At 43.9% G+C, this 20,021-nt stretch overlaps 1 protein-coding gene across 2 annotated transcripts in view; it reads right to left on the reverse strand.

Moving 5' to 3' along the window:
* CDH12 (cadherin 12) overlaps positions 1 to 20,021 on the reverse strand; it is a 623,017-nt gene that overhangs the window by 47,993 nt on the left and 555,003 nt on the right. For both annotated transcript variants that reach the window (XM_030551749.1, XM_030551748.1), the window contains one exon: positions 14,893 to 15,080. In XM_030551749.1, coding sequence (XP_030407609.1) covers positions 14,893 to 15,080 — 188 coding nt within the window. The remainder of the gene's footprint in view (positions 1 to 14,892; positions 15,081 to 20,021) is intronic.

Genomic DNA, 20,021 nt, shown 5'->3' on the forward strand with positions numbered 1-20,021 from the left:
TTGCTCCTGGTAGGTTCAACCATGCTGGATTGTTCTGTGGGGGAAGGGCTAAAGAAAAAAGACATCTTGGTCCTCCAGGTTGGGGGTTAGGCACAGGGCTAACAACCCTGTCCCGTAAAAAACAAAATATGTTACAGGAACAGCGATGGAGAAATCCACCATTACTGTGTGTGATGGCCTTCAGGAGTCAATGACCCATATGACTGCCAGTGGTGAAAGCCGAAAGGAAGCCACTGGCATGAAGACTGAAGTTCTCAACACCAAGACAAAAACCAAACTTGTTTTTTGTAATGTACGGACAATGTACGAAACAGGGAATCTAGCTCAGGTCACAGCAGAGATGAGACATTACAGCTTACGTATACTGGGTATCAGCGAGAGCAGATGGACGAGATCAGGAAGATTAACAACAGCCTTGGGAGAAACTTTGCTGTATTCTGGACGGGATGATGGACAACACCATGAGGGTGTTGCCAATATTTTGAAGAAAGGAGTGGAGCATTCCCTACTCGACTGAAAGTCCATCAGCAGAAGACTTATGAGAGCCAGACTGAAAGGGAAACATCATAATATCACACTGATTCATTGCTATTCTCCGACAAATGGAAGTGATGGAGAAGTAAAGGACAAATTCTATCTTACATTACAGGCGAAGTTAGAGACACCACCATACCATGACCTAACTATTGTCATGGGAGGCCTGAATGACAAGGTCGGTTTGGATAACACAAACAAAGACAGAGCAATGGGAAGACATGGGCGGAGTATCATGAATGAAAAAAGAGATAGGCTTGTTGATTTATGTAATATGAATGACCTAGTCATTGGCGGAACCCTATTTTAACATCGTGAAATTCACAAACTGACACAGTGTTCTCCAAATGGCAGAGATAAGAACCAGATTGACCATATCCTGATCAATGGCAAATGCAACGTTCACTGACAGATGGGAAAGTGAGAAGGGGTGCAGATGTTGTCAGCGACTACACCTTGTGACAGACTCCATCAAGCTAAAACTGAGAAGTGTGGTTCACCAAACAAAGGGCATAGACGTTATGACATTGACAAGCTAAAGTCCCCTGAGATACAGAAAGCCTTCCTTCTATAGTGAAAGAACAGGTTTCATGCACTTGCAGACCTTGATGAAGAGGAGGGGAATGAAGATGAGGAGATCAACAAGAAGTGGGACAAATAATAACTTACACACAGAGCAGTGAAGCCTGTCTAGGATACAAGCTGAAGAGAAGGAAAAACCAGACGAACCATGAAGAAAAAAGTTTTAAACACAGAATCCCAGAAGCTAAAGGACAAATACTGTATGCAGTATAGCAAGGCGCACTGGGAGATCAAATGCCTTCAGAGAGCAGACAAACAACATTATATGGATAATTTGGCAATACAAACAGAGGATGCAGCTGCTCATGGTGAACAAGAAACAGTCTATAAAATGACATGGCTTATCAGTGGTAAAGAACAGACACCAAGACACTCTCATTGGGGACAAACAGGGCCACCTACTAACAAGAGAAAAAGAACAAGAAATGCGCTGGACAGAGCATTTCAAAGAATTGCTGACCAAGGAGCCACTTAAAGAGGAAACAAACATCCAGGAGGCAGAAGAAGATCTTGATATCAACACAGACACCCCAACTAAGGAAGAGATCGTTCAAGCCATCAAATCCTTTAAAAATGGGAAAGCTCCTGGCAAGGATAACTTGAATGCAGAATTGTTCAAGGTAAATCTTGAGTTAGCAGCATCTATCCTGGTCCCTCTATTTACATCAGTCTGGGAAAGGGGAAAAGTGCCAGGTAAGTGGACCAATGGTGTTATAGTGAAGATACCAAAGAAAGGAAATCTCAGTGATAACTGGCGTGGTATCACACTTCTATCTGTGCCAAGCAAAGTATTGTGTAAAATCACTGAAGGCTTTTGATAGCATTCACAGGACCAGCTTTTATTTCAACTTTATATGCAATGTTGATCACAGTAAGCTCAGTTTTGAAGTGAAAACAGGAGTACGTCAGGGTTGTGTCATATCTGCAATTCTCTTCAACATTGCCATCAACTGGGTAATGCAATGTACAACAGAAGACATGTCAAGAGGCATTAAATGGACATCCTTCTCATCCTTTGAAGACCTGGACTCTGCTGATGATCTCGCTCTCCTATCACATACCCAATGCCATATACAAGAAAAAAACAACTTGACTCAACTCATTAAGCCAGCAAATTGGATTGAAAATTAACCACAATAAGATAGATATCATGACCTTTAATATTGCTTCACCATCCCCGGTATGGATAGAGGATTATGTTCTCACCAATGTAAAAACATTCACATACTTGGGCAGCACCATCAGCCAGGATGGTGGAACAAGCCAGGATATCCGGAAAGAATCAATAAAGCCAGGAACACCTTCAGGAGCTTAAATACAGTCTGGAAATCATCGACATAAAAAACCAAAACCAAAAACAAGATTTATCAGAACTTTAATGTACTTTAAACATTACTTTATCATGCACAATGTTGGAGAAGGAGAAAGTATGACATGTCATACTATCTTCACTCCATAAAACCTGCCTCAGAAAAATCCTCCATATCTTTTGGCCGACACAAGGAGCGTAGTGTGTACGTGTAAAACCAATTCAGTCACTGTGGTGGATGTACAATGATATAACTTAAGTCACCTTAATTTTGTAGTGTATACTTGCCCTCAATACATTTCCCAGAGCTGAAGAAGATCTCTGTGTAAGTTTGAAAGCTTGTCTCTCTCACCAACAGCAGTTGGTCCAATAAAACATATTAGCTTGCCCACCTTATTTCTCTATAAAATGATAGTCACTGTCTATGAAACAAAGATACATTTATGTGCATAAAAATGAGTAATTATATGTCTAACTACTAATATTTGTGAATTTGAAAAACAAATTGATTAGAATGTTGTTTTTAAACCATAAGGAATTCCCCTCTACACACAGTTTTTACTTCATTGCTTTCATTTTCCTTGAAGCTATTCTTATACCAACCACACAGTGGTGCTAAATGCCAGTAGGAGCCTCTGACTTGCAGAATGTAACATAATCTGTTTCTTGTTCATAGAGTGATCATTGTAATAACTAAGCTTATACACTGGATCTTACCTTGAAACTAAATGGTCAGCAACTCCATTCTGAAATTTAAGATGTGCACCTATTCCATATGAAAAGCATTGGCTTACAAAATCCATCTAGTGCCAGAGAAGCACAAAACTCCCTCTCCTTGTCAATTCACTTGGAATACTGAAGAGAAAAACCTGGCATGTCATTTCTGCCAGCAAATATAGCTTTTTACCCAAACAAATTTACAAAGACATGTTCAGCATGACATGTTTCGTTTTCATATAGAAATTGAACCATTCAAAAGAAAAAGCTTTATGTGGTGAATAAGAGGGTCTACCACTGGGAACTTTTCATGGCAAATAAAAGCAAGCCTTACAAATAGCTTGACTTTGATTTGATACAGCTCAGCGCTGAGCTACAGCAGTGTTCCATAGATGTTAATAGTCTGTGATACAGGAAGCAGAGAGGGGAAAGCAAACTGACTTTGCAAGCAGACAATAACTGTTTGTTTGGTTAAATGGTGGTACTGAGAAAATTGTGATTTTTAGTCAAATAGTTACTGGAGTTGTTGGGTCTAAACTTTTGGTGAACTTTGGGGAGCCAAAACACACCCAGACTGGCCGTCTCTGCATAATCCTTTCTGAACCCTTTATCGAACAAAGCACTGACCTGCAAACTACTCATGACACCCCCTTTCTCAAGTAGCCATTAGCCTTTATCTCTATGCATTTACTTGTTAAACTTGCTTTTCCTGTAAAATCTTGATTGATTATGCATGACCATTATCTTTTGTTAATCACTTTGTTTACTTCTGTGTATAAATATTGATGCTCACCCCTAATAAAGGGGCCACACTTAATCTAAAGCTTTGAGAGCTAAGGATAGTGTGAGCCCGTTGATCAACGCATTGGTGTCTGGTCTCTGACAGAATTGTGTGCCCATACCAACTCCGCACGAACTCGGGTGCTGGAGAGGTGAGTGAGGACTTGCTTTATTACCTAACAATTTGGGGGCTCGTCCGGGATTTCTTCTGGTGCGGTACCTCTGTCCAGTGGTCAGACCACTCATATATGAATTGGCAAGGCGCCACAGGAGATTTCTCCCAGCCAATTCAATATTGAGGGGTCGTGTATTGGACAGCAGGGTAAACGCCAGTTGGAGGGCTCCTGTCAGACACCATGGGTCAAGGGACTAGCGTGCCTCTTGAGAGTCCGTTGGGGATTGTAAATAAGTTATGGAACGAAGGGAAACTCCCAGTACAGACAGGAATGTCTAGGAAGAAGTTGTACACACTATGTGTAAGGAATTGGACTGGGTATACCGCGGTATTGGCCGACCCAGAGATGAGGTGGCCTTCGTATGGCTCTTTCGAACAGGCTGCCTTAAGAGGAGTAAAGAGCCAGATCGAAAAAGACCATCCGGGACAGTTATGTTACTGGTTTTGTTGGGACACAGCAGCAGAGCTGTGGAAATCTTTAAAAATTATGGCAGTCAGGTACTCTCCCGAGAGTGAACCCCCTCCAGGTTATTTCGATGAAGGGTGTAGACCACGGCGTGTTTTGACTCGTCAGCTGGTCCCCTCTGCACCTGCCCCTATTCCTCCGCAGGGGGACTCTCTCCTTGTAGCAGAGGGGAATCTGCAGGATACCAGATTGGAATTTCTGCAGAAGGATGAGGAGGAAATGGAGGGGCAAACCTCGGGAGGAGTAGTTACTAGGCTAATGTCCAAGCAGGTACGGCAGGGTGCATGCCCCCGCCCTGAGGATAGCCCAGAGGATGTCCTCGTCAAATCTCTTGCGAGTAATAAAAGTATAGTTAGAGAGATGCCTTTACAGGTGCACGATCAACCTTATATGGGCAATGATGGACGGTTACAACATGCTAATATTGTGGAATATAAAGGATGGCTAGAATGGGACTTGAAAGAGTGGGGACAGTTGTCAGGGTCTTTTGGGGAAAATCCCCGAAAGATCATAGAACTTCTAGAAAGATTGTTTTTAAGTTATAATCCTACTTATACGGATGTGGATCAGTTGTTAAGTAGAGTTTTGACCGGAGAGGAACGTAGTAGATTGTGGATGGCAGAAAGGACATGGGGAGATAGCAATGCAGTTAATCGTACTTGGATGGATAGGCGGGATCTGGCCGCTGGCTGGAATCCCCTAGACTGGACTCAGCCAAGGCTGACCCAGCTGCGAACAGATCGAGAGCGATTATTAGAAAGACTCAAGGAAATGGCTCGCCGCTCGCCTAATCAGGCTAAGTTCATGCAGATTCGGCAGGAATCTGATGAGCCGCCCAGAAAGTTCTGGTCGAGGCTATTGGAGGGGGCCCGAATGTTCACTCAGATGGATCCTGAGAGAGAAGCAGACCACCCTACTCTTATTTCATTTTTTGTGAATCAGTCGGTGCCCCCTGTAAGGGATTACTTCTTAAAGTTTCGCCCTGGTTGGGGAGGTGAGTCAGTCACTTCAGTGTTGGACGTAGCTGATTTTGCCTGGGAGAAAGAAAGGGAAAGTAGTAAAAAGAAAGAGAAAAAGGAAGAATATAAGCTGATGGCTTTAGCTTTTCACGGCGGTGTTCGAGGCAAAGGCCGTGGCCGTGGCAGGGGATTCCAGGGTGCTCGGGGAAGAGGGTCCTGGCAACCCCAGCCATCAGGAAATTGTTTTCAGTGCGGACAGCCTGGTCACTTTAAACGTGAATGCCCCTGGGGACGCCCAGAGGGTCTGGTTGCATCCGCAGATGCTTACACAAGTGAGGAATACACCCCTGCACCACCAGCTCAGCCCATTCCCCAGGCCTGGATCAACTACGGGAAACAGCAGCAGCCGCAGCAAACTCAGCCTCCTCAATGACGGTACCCCGGGGGCGAAGGCAAACAATGTGATGGTCTTATTTCCTTAATGTCTTTAGCCGGCTCCTTTCTCACTTTCTCCCCTCCCAGCAAAGAGCCTCGTTTAACCCTTTCAGTCCAGGGACTGCCTGTCTCTTTCCTCATAGATACTGGGGCTACTTTCTCTCTTTTAAATCATGCCCCCTCTCCCTGGCTATCCTCTGAGGTTAAAACTGCGACTGGGGTGGAGGGCAACCCACAGTCTCTGGAACTCACTTTGCCTTTGAATGTTGTTTATGCTGATAAATGTTTTCCTCACCGTTTTCTTTTTTCCCCAGCTTGTCCGATCCCTTTGATGGGCCGGGATTTACTCTGTAAGCTTGAGGCTACTTTAACCTGCACTCCTGAAGGGGTAGGATTATTGATGACAGTGTTAGGAGATTCGGCCCCTACTCAGGGTAATTGGGAAACACCCCCCTCTCTCTCCCCTGACCTCACTGACTTGCCTTCAACCCTCTGGGGAATTTCTGACACTGATGTTGGCCTGCTCCTTTCGGCAGAGCCCGTAAGGATTCAGGTGAAGCCTTCCTTAACCCCCCCATCAGTCCCTCAATACCCCCTGTCGCTGAAAGCCCGGGAGGGCATCCGCCCCATTATCGAGGGATTCATTGCACAAAAGCTAGTCCGCCCTCAGCGCACTCCCTGTAACACCCCTATACTGCCTGTCAAAAAGCCTCCTAAAAAGGACGGAGACCCTGTTCGTTGGCGCTTTGTACAGGATCTACGAGTTGTTAATCAGTATGTGGTCCCTCTTCATGCAGTAGTTCCTGACCCAGCTACTATCATCAGCCAAATCCCCTGGGATGCTGAGTGGTTCACTGTTATTGACTTAAAATCAGCTTTTTTCAGCATTCCTGTGCACCCAGACTCTCAGTATCTCTTTGGTTTCACCTGGGAGGGACAAAGTTATGTCTGGCAACGACTTCCTCAAGGCTACAGAGACAGCCCCACGATTTTCAGCCAGTGCCTCCGCCACGACTTGGAAGGCTTCACCAGTCCGCAGGGATCCACATTGGTCCTATACGTAGATGACATCCTATTAGGTAATCGCGAAGAAGCTGCCCTCCGCATCGATGGTAAGGCACTTTTATTATACCTACACACCAGAGGCCACAAGGTAGACCCTAAAAAGATTCAGTGGGTCTCACAAAAGGTCCGATATCTGGGCTTCCTGTTAACCCCAGAGGGAAGACAGACGGACCCAGCCCGCATAAAGACTATTCAAAACTGCCCTCTACCGAACAGCAAGAAACAACTTCGAGGTTTCTTAGGATTAATTGGCTTCTGTCGCCCCTGGTTGCCGTCCTGCGGGGAGTTAAGCAAACCGCTCCACCGACTCACTGCTAACCTTGCTCCTGACCCTTTGCAGTGGTCCACGGACACTATTCAAGCCTTTCAGTTACTCAAGGACAGTGTGGCCTCCTCCATGTCTCTCCGCCCCCCCAATTACAGCAAACCCTTTCACCTTTTTGTCCACGAGAGGGGCGGAATTGCTAGTGGTGTCCTTACCCAGCTGAGCGGGCCCCACCATTTCCCGCTTGCTTTTTACTCTCAGCAAATCGACCCTGTTGCTCAGGGAACCCCATCCTGCACCCGGACTCTGGCAGCAGCTGCTCTGATGATCACAAAGGCAAAGAGCCTAACCCTGGGTCATTTTACCACGGTTTGGACCTCTCATGCCTTGTCAGCCCTTCTGCGTAGGGGCACAACCCAAGTCTTTTCGGCCCATCGTCAGCAACAGCTAGAGGCCGAACTCTTAGAAGACACTAACCTAATTTTTGAAAGGTGTGGACCCCTTAATCCAGCTACCTTGCTTCCTGACCTGCCAGTCCTCCAGGATCAGCACGACTGTGTGAAAGTAGTTTCCAGCATCTTACAGATAAGGGACAACCTGTTTGACGTGCCACTGGACAATCCCGATTGCATCCTGTTCTCGGACGGAAGCTCCTTCTATGTTGATGGCAAGCGTTTCACAGGTTATGCTGTCACCTCTGAATGGGATATTCAAGAGGCCGCCTCACTGCCAGGCAACTGGGGAGCCCAAGCCGCTGAACTCTATGCCCTGGCCCGAGCTTGCCAGTTGGCCGCTGGTAAGACCGTTACCATTTTTACTGATAGCAAATATGCTTTTGGAGTTGTGCATTGTCATATCCACCTCTGGAAGTTTCGAGGTTTCCAGACAGCTGCCGGTAAACCCATTCAGCACCTCCCGCTCATCCACAAGCTTTTGGACGCCCTCCAAAAACCCTCTGTCCTGGCTGTAGTTCACTGCCGGGCCCATACTAAAGATAGTAGCCCCGTTACCCGTGGGAATGCCCTGGCTGACGCCTCCGCCAAGAAGGCTGCCACCTTACCTTTAGCCATGCCCACATTGGCTATTGCAACCTCCTCCTTTACTCCACCGCACCCCGTACCAGTACCCGCTGCTGAACTACAATCGTGGGAAAGCCTCGGGGCCACACTGGTCAAAGGGACCTGGCTTATGCCAGATGGCCGAGCCTGCCTCCCTCGCTCCACATACCCCGTGGCAGTTCGCTGGCACCATGATAAAGGGGGTCACTACGGCACGCACGCCCTCGTGGACACTATCGCTCGCTTTTGGTATGCTCCAGGCATTCAACCCTATTGCCTATCAATAGTGAAAGCATGCAGCACATGTCAGCGTAATGGACCTGCTCCGCCTCTTAACAAAATTAAGGGTGGAAGACCTCTGCCTGCTGCTCCATTTCAACATCTTCAAATTGACTTTGCAGATATGCCAAAGGCTTTTGGGAAAAAGCACCTCCTTGTTTTGGTTTGCCCTCTGACTTCCAGGGTCGAAGCTTTTCCTACTGCTAATTGTACTGCTGCCACAGTGGCGAAGATTCTCCTTAGAGACATTGTACCCCGTTTTGGCATCCCTCTTGTGCTCGACTCAGATCGCGGACCTCACTTTACTGGTCATGTCCTTGGCCGTTTAGAACAAGGACTGGGCATTTCACACTCCTTTCATACACCCTACCACCCCCAGTCTAGCGGGAAAGTTGAGCGTATGAATAGGGAACTTAAGTTTACATTGGCTAAATACTGTCAGGAAACAGGATTAAAGTGGCCTCAGGTACTTCCCTTGGTCCTGTTTCACCTTCGTACTCGCCCAACCCGCGCACTGGGATTATCCCCCTTTGAACTGCTCTATGGACACCCCCCTTTCAAAGGCGGGGCGCTACCACGTGCTGATGTTTCACTATTGGGAGGGGATCATATGACCGCGTGTCAGTTTCTCTCCCTACAGGCTCGCCTCCGTACCCTTTGGAAAGCCTCGCAGTTTTCCCAGACCGTGCCGCTGGAGGAACAAATCCACCCGTTCCAACCAGGGGACTTCGTCTGGGCCAAAAAGTTCGTTCGTGACGACACCCTCCAGCCAAGGTTTACTGGACCCCACCAGGTTCTTTTGACAACCCAGACTGCAGTGTTCCTGGAAGGACGCAAATCTTGGATCCACCACTCCCACGTCAAGCCAGCCGTAGTGGACCACAGTGATGGACCAGCAGCTCTTGTCACCACTGAGGACACTGCCTTCGACCAGTGGACCAGCTTACCTCTCTCAGACATTAGACTTAAATTGACTCGAAAAAAATGAAAGGACCCTTTATTCTGACAACTGTATGGTTTTTTTTATGCTTTTTTAGTTTATTTTCTGCTTATGAAGATAATGCTTTTATTAGATATTCCCACGAGGTTAAAACTCGTATTTTAGGAAATAGAAGTGATTGCTGGGTATGTACTCAATTTCCAGTAAATGCAGCACAGGGACTCCCCTTCACACCCATTCCCCTAACCACTGCTAATATGACTTGGATGCCACCGACTAGAATAAAAGATCCAGTCCAACCCAATCTTACATGGGACAAAACAGGAGTGCCAATTAACAAATATCTCAGGGTAACCAATCAAACAGGATCACTGTGTTTTGTTAAAGAAAAAGGGTCAACTTTTGTGGGAACAAGTAAATGCAACATATATTTTAATGGCACCGCCTTTAGTAAAAATCTAGGCTTCAAGCCTTGCGCATCCCACTTATCCCATATGTGGATCCCTCACCCCGATCCAACCTTTTCAACTTTTTCATGGAGGGGCAGGTTTTCAGAGTCAGTTTTTAAAAAGCCCTGCTCAGATCTCGAGGGTGTCCAACTAATTGTTAAAGGATACACAATTGCCTTCTACAACTGCTCAAGCAGTACTACACTGCCCTTTGAGGACAACACTACCAAATTGTGCCTCTGCAGTTCACACAACGACCCCTCTGCGTTACCAGGGGAACAGTGGTACAACGGGTGATGGGTTACCTCCTACTTTGAGAAATGGAATACCCAAAATGCATTATATGGAACATACTGGGTGTGCGGGCCCAAGGCTTATTATTTTCTCTCCCCTGATTGGGCAGGGTCATGTTATTTGGCATGGCTAGCACCGCCTTCTCGCATCTCCCTCACTCCCCCTCATTTTCCCCACGTTCGTAACATCCGTGAAACTGACAGAGATATTAATCTCCGTGATGGTTTGTCCTGGCAGCGGTGGGCTGGTCACACTAGCTTGAAGGGTGCTATCATCCGTCTACAGGGACTATTAGAATCTTTGACCAATGAAACTGCAACCCTATTTGAAAATCAGGCCGGGGAAATGTCCCAGCTGCGCCAGTTAGCTTTGCAAAACAGAATGGCTTTAGATATGATGTTAGCAGCCCAGGGAGAAACTTGCGCCCTCATAAATGAAGAATGCTGTGTTTTTGTAAATGACACCTACTCTGACACTTTTCAACGTACCAAACACCTAAGGGAAATGGCTAAAAACTACTCCTCTGGCCAGCCACCTTATGATTGGTGGGGAGCCTTATGGAATTGGCTGCCCGGACTTGGGTGGGTTAAAAACCTCTTGGTGGGTGTTGTTGGGGCCATAGTAGTCCTTATAATACTGTGTTGCTGTATTCAGTGTGTCCCCTCCCTCATAAACTCATGTAAGTCAGTTTATTCTTTTCCCACTTCAGCTAAAAGCCTTACTCTCTTCGAATTGGCCCAGGCTGAAATTGCCAAGCGGCCCTTGAGATCTTGAAATAGGGTGTAGCTTTTTGATTAATAGTTATCTCAAAGCTACAAATGGAGGAATGTTGGGTCTAAACTTTTGGTGAACTTTGGGGAGCCAAAACACACCCAGATTGGCCGTCTCTGCATAATCCTTTCTGAACCCTTTATCGAACAAAGCACTGACCTGCAAACTACTCATGACACCCCCTTTCTCAAGTAGCCATTAGCCTTTATCTCTATGCATTTACTTGTTAAACTTGCTTTTCCTGTAAAATCTTGATTGATTATGCATGACCATTATCTTTTGTTAATCACTTTGTTTACTTCTGTGTATAAATATTGATGCTCACCCCTAATAAAGGGGCCACACTTAATCTAAAGCTTTGAGAGCTAAGGATAGTGTGAGCCCGTTGATCAACGCATTGGTGTCTGGTCTCTGACAGAATTGTGTGCCCATACCAACTCCGCACGAACTCGGGTGCTGGAGAGGTGAGTGAGGACTTGCTTTATTACCTAACAGAGTCTTAAAGATGAACCTTCACATTAATAGGTCCAAATTTAGCAAAGTACTTAAGCATATGCCTAACTTTAAGCATTTTAAGTAGTCCTGTTGAGCCTAAGAATGTACTTTGAACAGTTTTTATGTTGAACTTCACAACAACTAGGCCCGTGTGAGTAGTACCATTGACTATATGTGTAGTGAGCATAATCCACATTGTAGCAAATATCTAAGGGAGTTGTGAATGCTCAGCACCTCTGAAAATCATGACCTAGATCAGAATCCAGCAAAACAGTTGAAATTATGCTTAATTTTAAGCATGCAGGTATTCCATGGAAGTCCACCAAATAAGTGTCTTGATTTAAAATACATAAATAAATAAAGTTCATGAATAATTTTAGAGGCTATGTGATGGTCCTTTTAAAAATATGTTCCTTAGTGTAAAGACTAACTAGTATGAAAGGCTAGTGTGTTTGCCAGGGATTTCATTGTGCATAAAACAATACAGTAACTACTGGTATCCTAGACAGGCAATGCAGGTTTGTTGCTTGGCTTGTACTGAGCATGCTCAGTAACATCTGCTGGAGCTGCTCCCTCCTTCTCTCCCCTCGCCCACTCTCAGCAGGTAGGAGTCTGCATAAAAAATGCAGCTGAAGAGCCTAATTGCTGTATTTTATAGGAACAATGCAAAGCCAAACTTCAACATTGAATATATTAGCACCCTTTTACTGGGACAATATTCCAGTTAAAATACTCATTCCTGAACCTAAATAGAGGGTGTATCTTACTGCCTGATCACACCATATGTGTGCACTTATTATAACAGACGACTAAGGGAGCAGGAGGTTTTCTGCACCTCTGAAAATCATGTTACTTTTATTTATGACTCCCTCCAGTAAAGTGTCTACATCGGTGCACAACTTTAACCTTGTGAATCTTTAAGCACCCAAGCCATTGAAGTCGGAAGGGATAAATCAATGGGAATGTTACTTGAGCAAAATCATTCAAGGGCAAAATGCAGGATCAGGGCCTATGTAAAGGCATCCTTCAGTGGAGGGCCCTGCACTCTGGAATTATTTCTTTTGCATTACTTCATACTACAAAGCAAGAATTCTTGACCTTCAAAGCCTCTCTCTAACTGCAGGCTTTTTCTGGTTGACGACTGAGAGGGGATTATGGGTGGGTTTTTTTAGTTTGTTTATTTTTTTCCTATTCAGTGCCGGAGTTCTGTTGCTTGCATTAGGTAAGGTTGATTGGCCAATATATTATAGTAGGGATGTTTTATTGTTGTAAATGCATTCAGAAGATAACAGGTAAAGGTTGACAATGCAAAAGCTAAAATAAGTAAATACAGCAAAAATAGTGTTAAGACCCCAAAATAGTCAGACTGAGGATTTACCTGTGTCCATGAGTTTTTATGAGTGGCTCAGTGAGATATTAACCTCTTCCTCACAAGCCAAAAAGTGGGGTCTGTGGGAAAATTTTTTTGTTTTTGAAATTTGTCTGTTTCATATTAGAATTAATCTGTTTTTTTTTTTTAAATCCTGTGAACCAAAAATCCCCCCAACACACAATTCTGTTTTGGAAACACCAACAGATGGTGTTTCTGAAATGAAATCTGCTCCCTGGGAACCTGAGAGTGGCTGAATGAAATTGGCATTCTTGTTAATTTCAGGGCTACCCCAGAACCCTAGCCTCTAGGCTCTAACAACCCTGAGAGCTTTATCTAGAGCTAGGGTTCTCAGGGCTTTCAGGCTCCCTGCTGTGGAGCTGGAAGCCAACCCCTAGTAAGAGCTTAGGCTCCTATGACTTTCAGAAGTGATGGTAGAGACAGGCTTCTCTGTCCCAGGGCAGGGGGAATGTGAGGGGGCTGAGTGCCTGGCTCTTTGCCTTTGCAGTCTTCCAGGAAAGATTTTGTCAATTTCACCACAAAAGTGAAATTTACAAGAGCCATACAGAAGGGCAGTCAGTTAGCCATCCTTCTTGACCTCACCCCCCCAAAAAAACAAAACAAAACAAAACAAAACAGAAAAATGAATTGTTTGGTCAAACTGAAATTCTCTCACATTAAAAATTAGTTTTGTGAAAAGGGGTATTTTTCATCAAAAAATCATTGCAACAGAAAATATGTTGACCACCTCTACATGGAAGCCACTTAAGATGGCCTTTTTTGTTTTGTTTTGTTTTGTTTTTTTTGCACTAGTGTAGTTGCATCAGTGCAAACCCTTGCACGCATGTGTTGTTCCAGTGCGGGAAAAATTTTCAAATAGTGCAGCCTATCCCTTCTTCAAACTTTTTTGCACAAGTGCAGTGTGTATACACTGTAGGGCAGCTGCATTGCTGAAGCGACACCGTTGTGAAAACCTCTCTCCCTCTCCTCACACACAGCATAATAGAGGCTTAAGAGAAAACCCAAGGCCAGGGAGAATTTAATCTTATCTGAAGCCTACTATGCCTGCTCAAATTTGTTTTTTCAATCAATCATTTATACTCATTATTGGTTCAAACCCGGCGTCTGGTGTCCCTTGCTTTGTTTTTACAAGTGTGACAGTTAAAAATGTAGCTGTTTTTGAAGTATCTGCTCAGGCAAATGGGTAATCAGAATTTTCCTAAAGTAAGAGATGTAATTTTTCAAATAATTCATCAGTTAAAAATGACAAGAGAGATTATATCCAAACTTTTGCAAATGAAGAAGGAAAAAAAGGCTGTCCTGGAAATGATGAGGTATGGAAATGAAAGCTTGAAGTCAGGTATTGGGTGATAAACTGCAGGTGACCTTGTCCTATGATTAAAGGTCAACAAAAGATTATAACGGAAAAGAGACCAGCAGGGAGCAAACCGTCATGGTTGAAGTACCTGAAAGGAACCTCTCCACACCAGGTAGGTGGAAGACCTACTTGGAGAAACATGTGGCATAGGCAGGGGTAGAAACCTTACTGAGAAGAGGCTATAAAATTCATCTTGAATAAATTAATAAAATAAAACAATGTCAAAATCTTAGTAAAATGTTATGATTGACCTGGAATTACATATTTTCCAAAATTTTATAGTGTGGGAAATTTTGGCTTTTTGTTCTGAATTAGAACATATTTTTTAAAATGTCCAAATATCCTGAAGTATGGAAATCTTGGTTCCTGATCAGCTCTAATAATTAGTATATAAATAAAACTCATGTGCCATAGGTCATTGTTGATTGTGTGTGACACGAGGTGAAGTTCTGGCTTCACTGATGTCCATGAGAGCTTTGCCATGGATTTCAATGGTACTAAGATTTCACCCTATATGACACGTCATGACTCATTTTCAAATTTCAGCCACTAGATTTGTAGTAAATGAATACCTTTTTCAGTTTGATGACCCCTTCCTGGGTGTTCTCATCTGTAGTGATGTCAAATAAATTCCCTCCATCTCCTGGGACAATGTTGTATTCAATTTCTGCATTTTCCCCTAGGTCAGGATCCACAGCTCTGATTCTTCCAATGGCTGAACCAACAAGTGAGGACTCGGGTACTTTCAAATGGAAGATACCTGAGAGAAAGTGTTAAACAATATTTTTTGGGAGTTAACACAATATATTTGATCAGGAAAAAGCATCCTGTATCAAACTAAACCAGACTTTGTAAAGATGATGTGCTCACAGCAAGATCGAGTTAGAAAAAGACATGTCATGTGACAAGTTAAACATGGTACAGTTAAATTCCCAGAGCCTCCAAATATGGGTTTATGAACCCTGGAGAGCTTAATTGTATGTTTTAAAAGTCTGTCTATATAGTTGACCCTTTTTGATTTGTAGTTAGTGCATGTTTATGAGCATTACTACATAGTCTATTGAAAATGTTTTAATTAATGTAAGTCCTGTGGCCTGAAGACTTAGACTGAAAGGAGGTCACTACAATCGTCTGTTGGTGAAATGGGAGTGTCCCAGAAGTGCTTAAGAGCTGGGACTCCACTGGCAAGCGAGTTGGAGAGCTGGCATCTGTTGGAGAGCAAAGAGAGTAGACGGAAAGGGCCAGGCCTCATTTTACATTTCAGTTTTGTGATGGTTTGGCACATTGTGGTTGAAATTCAGTTATATTTTGAGTATGGGGGACAACAAAATGGAATCGACATTGCTGGGAAATGCAAGGCCAAAACACTGATATTAAATATGCCTGGGCTTTCCCTAACTGACACTGCTGTCAGGCACTATTGGGTCAGGGAACCTGGACAAAGCAGAGGAAGAGAGAAAGGGAGAGGGAAAGGGAGAGGGAAAGGGAAAAGACTATTTTCCAATACTGGGAGACCCTCTCTAATGGTAAGGGCTTTGTCAAGGTCCTAGATATCAATGATCTCTCTCTAAGAGCTGAGCCAAGCCTGCTGTATTGTGGAGTGTGCAGACTGGTGGAAACTTCAAGGCAGTAGCAGCAGGTTGGTGGCAACAGATGGTATAGGGCAGTAGTGGCAATGGCTGCACGGTGATGAATGGTGCCAAGTGGCAGCAGCAGTTGTTCTATGGTGACAGATGGCTCAGAGTGGTGGTGGCACCTTCGAGGGATAGACAGCATGGAGCAGCAGCAGGGATAGGCAGCCTGGTCTGAAACTTCAGAAAAAGCAGTAGCCTACCCAAGTGATTCTGGGGTGGGCTCCCTACCTAGCAATTAAAATAGAAATCATCTCCAGCTGAGTTAGTTAGTTCGGCCTCTAACCAGCCCCACAGCACTGACCAGCTAGAATCCTTTAACTTCTCCAATCCAGGGCAGCTAACCATGAGTGGGAGCTGGGGAGCAGTTCCAGCACATGTATGACATCTAAAAGACATCAGCCACTCTCAATGGCCAAAGGAAGACTGAGGTTGGGATTAGTGTTCAGATACTTTATAAAATGGAATCTGGAGCTGTTTACTTCTGCCAACACCTGGAAGAATATTTAACATAATGTTGCAAAAGCTAAATTTAGTTTTGTTTGGAAAACTGGATAGAGTTTATCCATCCATTTCACAGTGATGGCTAATGAAAAAATATAACTGCAGTAAGATTTGACCCTGTCACTTTAAATACCAGTGGAGTACTATATCCAGTAAATAGGACATCAGATTTGTTACAGATTTTCTTCTGTTTCTCCATGACATTTTTGTCTGTCCGTGACTCACCCCATAGCAACATATGCTTTTTGGTCCCTTACCCATGGTGCTCAGCCTAGCTTTCCACTCTGGGCATTATGACCTGGTGCACCAGGTCATACTACCACTCAGGTTTGGCCTGGCCTCTTTTTGTCATGACAGGGAGGGATGGGGGGGCAGATCAAACCTGAGCCCGCACACCTGTTAGATTCAATGTCTGGAACAAAGACCTGGGCCCAACCCCATAGGAGGTAAGAGTGACTCCAGCTGTTCCCTACCATCATGTTCGGGCTGGGATTGGGGTTGTGGTCCCAGTAGCAGAGAGTGCTGAGTATAATGGTTGTTGCCCCCATGATGAGATGAGTAAGAGGACATTCCTTATTAAAATCAGACAGCTGTTCCAGCACATGTATGACTCTTACTAAATTTACTGTTAGTGCTCTGGGATTTTTGATAAAATTCAACCCTACCAATAAGTTATGCAATTTCTATAGCAAAACACATAAAGCTTTCAGGTATTAACATATTAGCCACCAGAGGGTGTTCTTACTAAAATTTTAAGGCCAGACTTCTAAAGCTCCAATTGTGCACACCAGGGTTTTTAATGTTTTTTTTTTCATTTGAAAAACCAGACAACCATGAATGAAACTTCAATATTCATTCATAATTACACCCACTTTTGTATGCCTATGCAAATTTTGCTATCACATAAAAAGGCGGCTTGGAACTGAGGCCAAAAATCATAATTAATATAACTTTCATAAAAGGGCTTCTGAATGCATTAATTCCACCCTAAAAAATAACCTAATCCTGCTTCCCTTGAAAGCAATGGGAGTTTGGACATTGACTTCAACAGAAGTAGGCCAGTAATTAGGACTATGAGGCTTACCTTGAGGTATTACTGCTTGACTGAAGAGGAAGACAAATGTCTATAACATTAAGCTTTAGCTTTTCTGCATTACTATTATTAATTATTATTATTATTATTATTATTATTATTATTATTGACATTTCAACAAAACCAAAATAAGTTTTGGCTTTTGTGTTTATTACGATAGTATTAAAAAGCATGAAAATGACAGCAGCCTAAGGGCCACTATAGCTATCCTAGGCACTGCACAAACACAGAGTAGTAGATGGTCCCTGCCCTGAGGAACTTACAATCTATATATACCATCCAGACCCAGAGTGGGGGAGAGGGTATAACATATAGAGTGAACTATGAGATGGTGACAAATGCCCTGTTAATGAAATGATTTTTTTTTTTATTTTGGGTATGAGGAGGAGAGTTTAGGAAGGAGACCAGCTAAATTAAAAGAAAAAGGAAGGGAAGAAAAGAGTGACAGATTGGCCAGGGGAGAAGAGGGGAAAGTGTGGAGTGAAGCTCAGGTGTAGAGAGACCATTGGGGAGGGTAAGGAAGAAGGTGGGAGCAAACAGCCAATCAGCACAGGGCAGATAAAGTCCACTTAAAACTTTTGATAGTTTTCTGAATAATGTCTTAAGGTCCCTGTTCTGGCTGCTTGTGATCCTACCAGTTGTAGTCTCAGGATGGCTTCTCTCTGCAATTTTTCCACAGGGATGCATGGCTGGGGCATTGCTTCTAGACTGGTGGAGGGGTACCCTGCATAATTCTGGGTCCAGGAGAATGCTGGAGAGTTGGGGATCCTAATGTTAATACATTTTAGTGAAGCCAAGCTCCTCTCTCTGCATTAAGAATACAGTCTCAGAGCTCTTTTGAGTTGGTGGCACTAAGATTCAATCATATATCATGATACTACAATATGTCTGCTGAAACTAATTTGCAACTTTAGGAGTTCAGTTCAGCAGGCCCATATTGGCCTGGTTCACTTTATCACTGTCATAAACAGATAGCTAAGGGTTAATGTCTCTTTCACCTGAAGCACCTGACCAGAGGACCAATCAGGAAACCGGATTTTTTTCAACTCTGGGTGGAGGGAAGTTTGTGTCTGAGTCTTCTGTCTGTCTGCCTGTTTTCTCTGAGCTTTTGGAGAATTAGTTTCTGCTTTCTAAACTTCTGTTTCTAAGTGTAAGGACAAAGAGATCAGATAGTAAGTTATATGGTTTCATTTCTTTGGTATTTGCATGGATATAAGTGCTGGAGTGCTTTGATTTGTATTCTTTTTGAATAAGGCTGTTTATTCAATATTCTTTTAAGCAATTGACCCTGTATTTTGTCACCTTAATACAGAGAGACCATTTGTATGTATTTCTTCTTTCTTTTTATATAAAGCTTTCTTTTAAGACCTGTTGGAGATTTTCTTTACTTCAGGGAAATTGAGTCTGTACTCACCAGGGAATTGGTGGGAGGAAGAAATCAGGAGGAGATCTGTGTGTGTTGGATTTGCTAGCCTGATTTTGCATTCCCTCTGGGTGAAAAGGAAGGTGCTTTTGTTTCCAGGACTGGAAACGGAGAGGGGGAGTCACTCTGTTTGGATTCACAGAGCTTGTGTCTGTGTATCTCTCCAGGAGCACCTGGAGGGGGGAAGGGAAAAAGGATTATTTCCCTTTGTTGTGAGACTCAAGGGATTTGGGTCTTGGGGTCCCCAGGGAAGGTTTTTCAGGGGGACCAGAGTGCCCCAAAACACTCTAATTTTTTGGGTGGTGGCAGCAAGTACCAGGTCCAAGCTGGTAACTAAGCTTGGAGGTTTTCATGCTAACCCCCATATTTTGGACGCTAAGGTCCAAATCTGGGACTAAAGTTATGACAATCACTCCCTTGATGCTCAACCGAACAGGGAAGCTGCTGGACTCTAGTGGCACTGAATCACCGTCTTGCAGCTCTCTCGCTGTTTTTCCTTTGGCTTATCAAAATTTTTCATATATTGCTCTTTACATATGCAGATAGGTTAGACCAAACCTATACAAGTTTTAATTAAAAAAAGGAAGTGCCAACATAGGCAGCTTTGACTATATATGATAGAGACCTACAGAAGACTTCACCAAGGCAGTGGTTCAGTCACTCTTGACTGGTAAGGGCTGAGTGAATTTATAGCCCACCTAAAGGCAGGACAGGAGACATTCACAGTATTGAGAGAAGTTGGAGGGCTTCCTGCTTGGGGATGCAGAAGAGCCACCTCCTTGTTGGTTTTTAACTGCACAGTACATTTGGTGTCAACTTATTCAGCTTCACAAAGTTTTGCAAAGAGAAACTCTCTCAAGAGATTCCATCAGCGCTAGATTAAGAACAAACCTTTGCTCTCTTGTGAGTTAGCAACACACCAGCAATTATTCATATCCGTACTGTGGTACATGCATTATTTGCTTGCCTAGTTGAGGGGGTACTGTGTAATTACACACTGCCTGCCTTCTCCCTCCCTTTCAGGAGGTGTGGATGCGAGGACACAGTCTG

The sequence above is a fragment of the Gopherus evgoodei genome, chromosome 2 (assembly GCF_007399415.2).
Source record: "Gopherus evgoodei ecotype Sinaloan lineage chromosome 2, rGopEvg1_v1.p, whole genome shotgun sequence".
Classification (NCBI taxonomy): domain Eukaryota; kingdom Metazoa; phylum Chordata; order Testudines; family Testudinidae; genus Gopherus; species Gopherus evgoodei.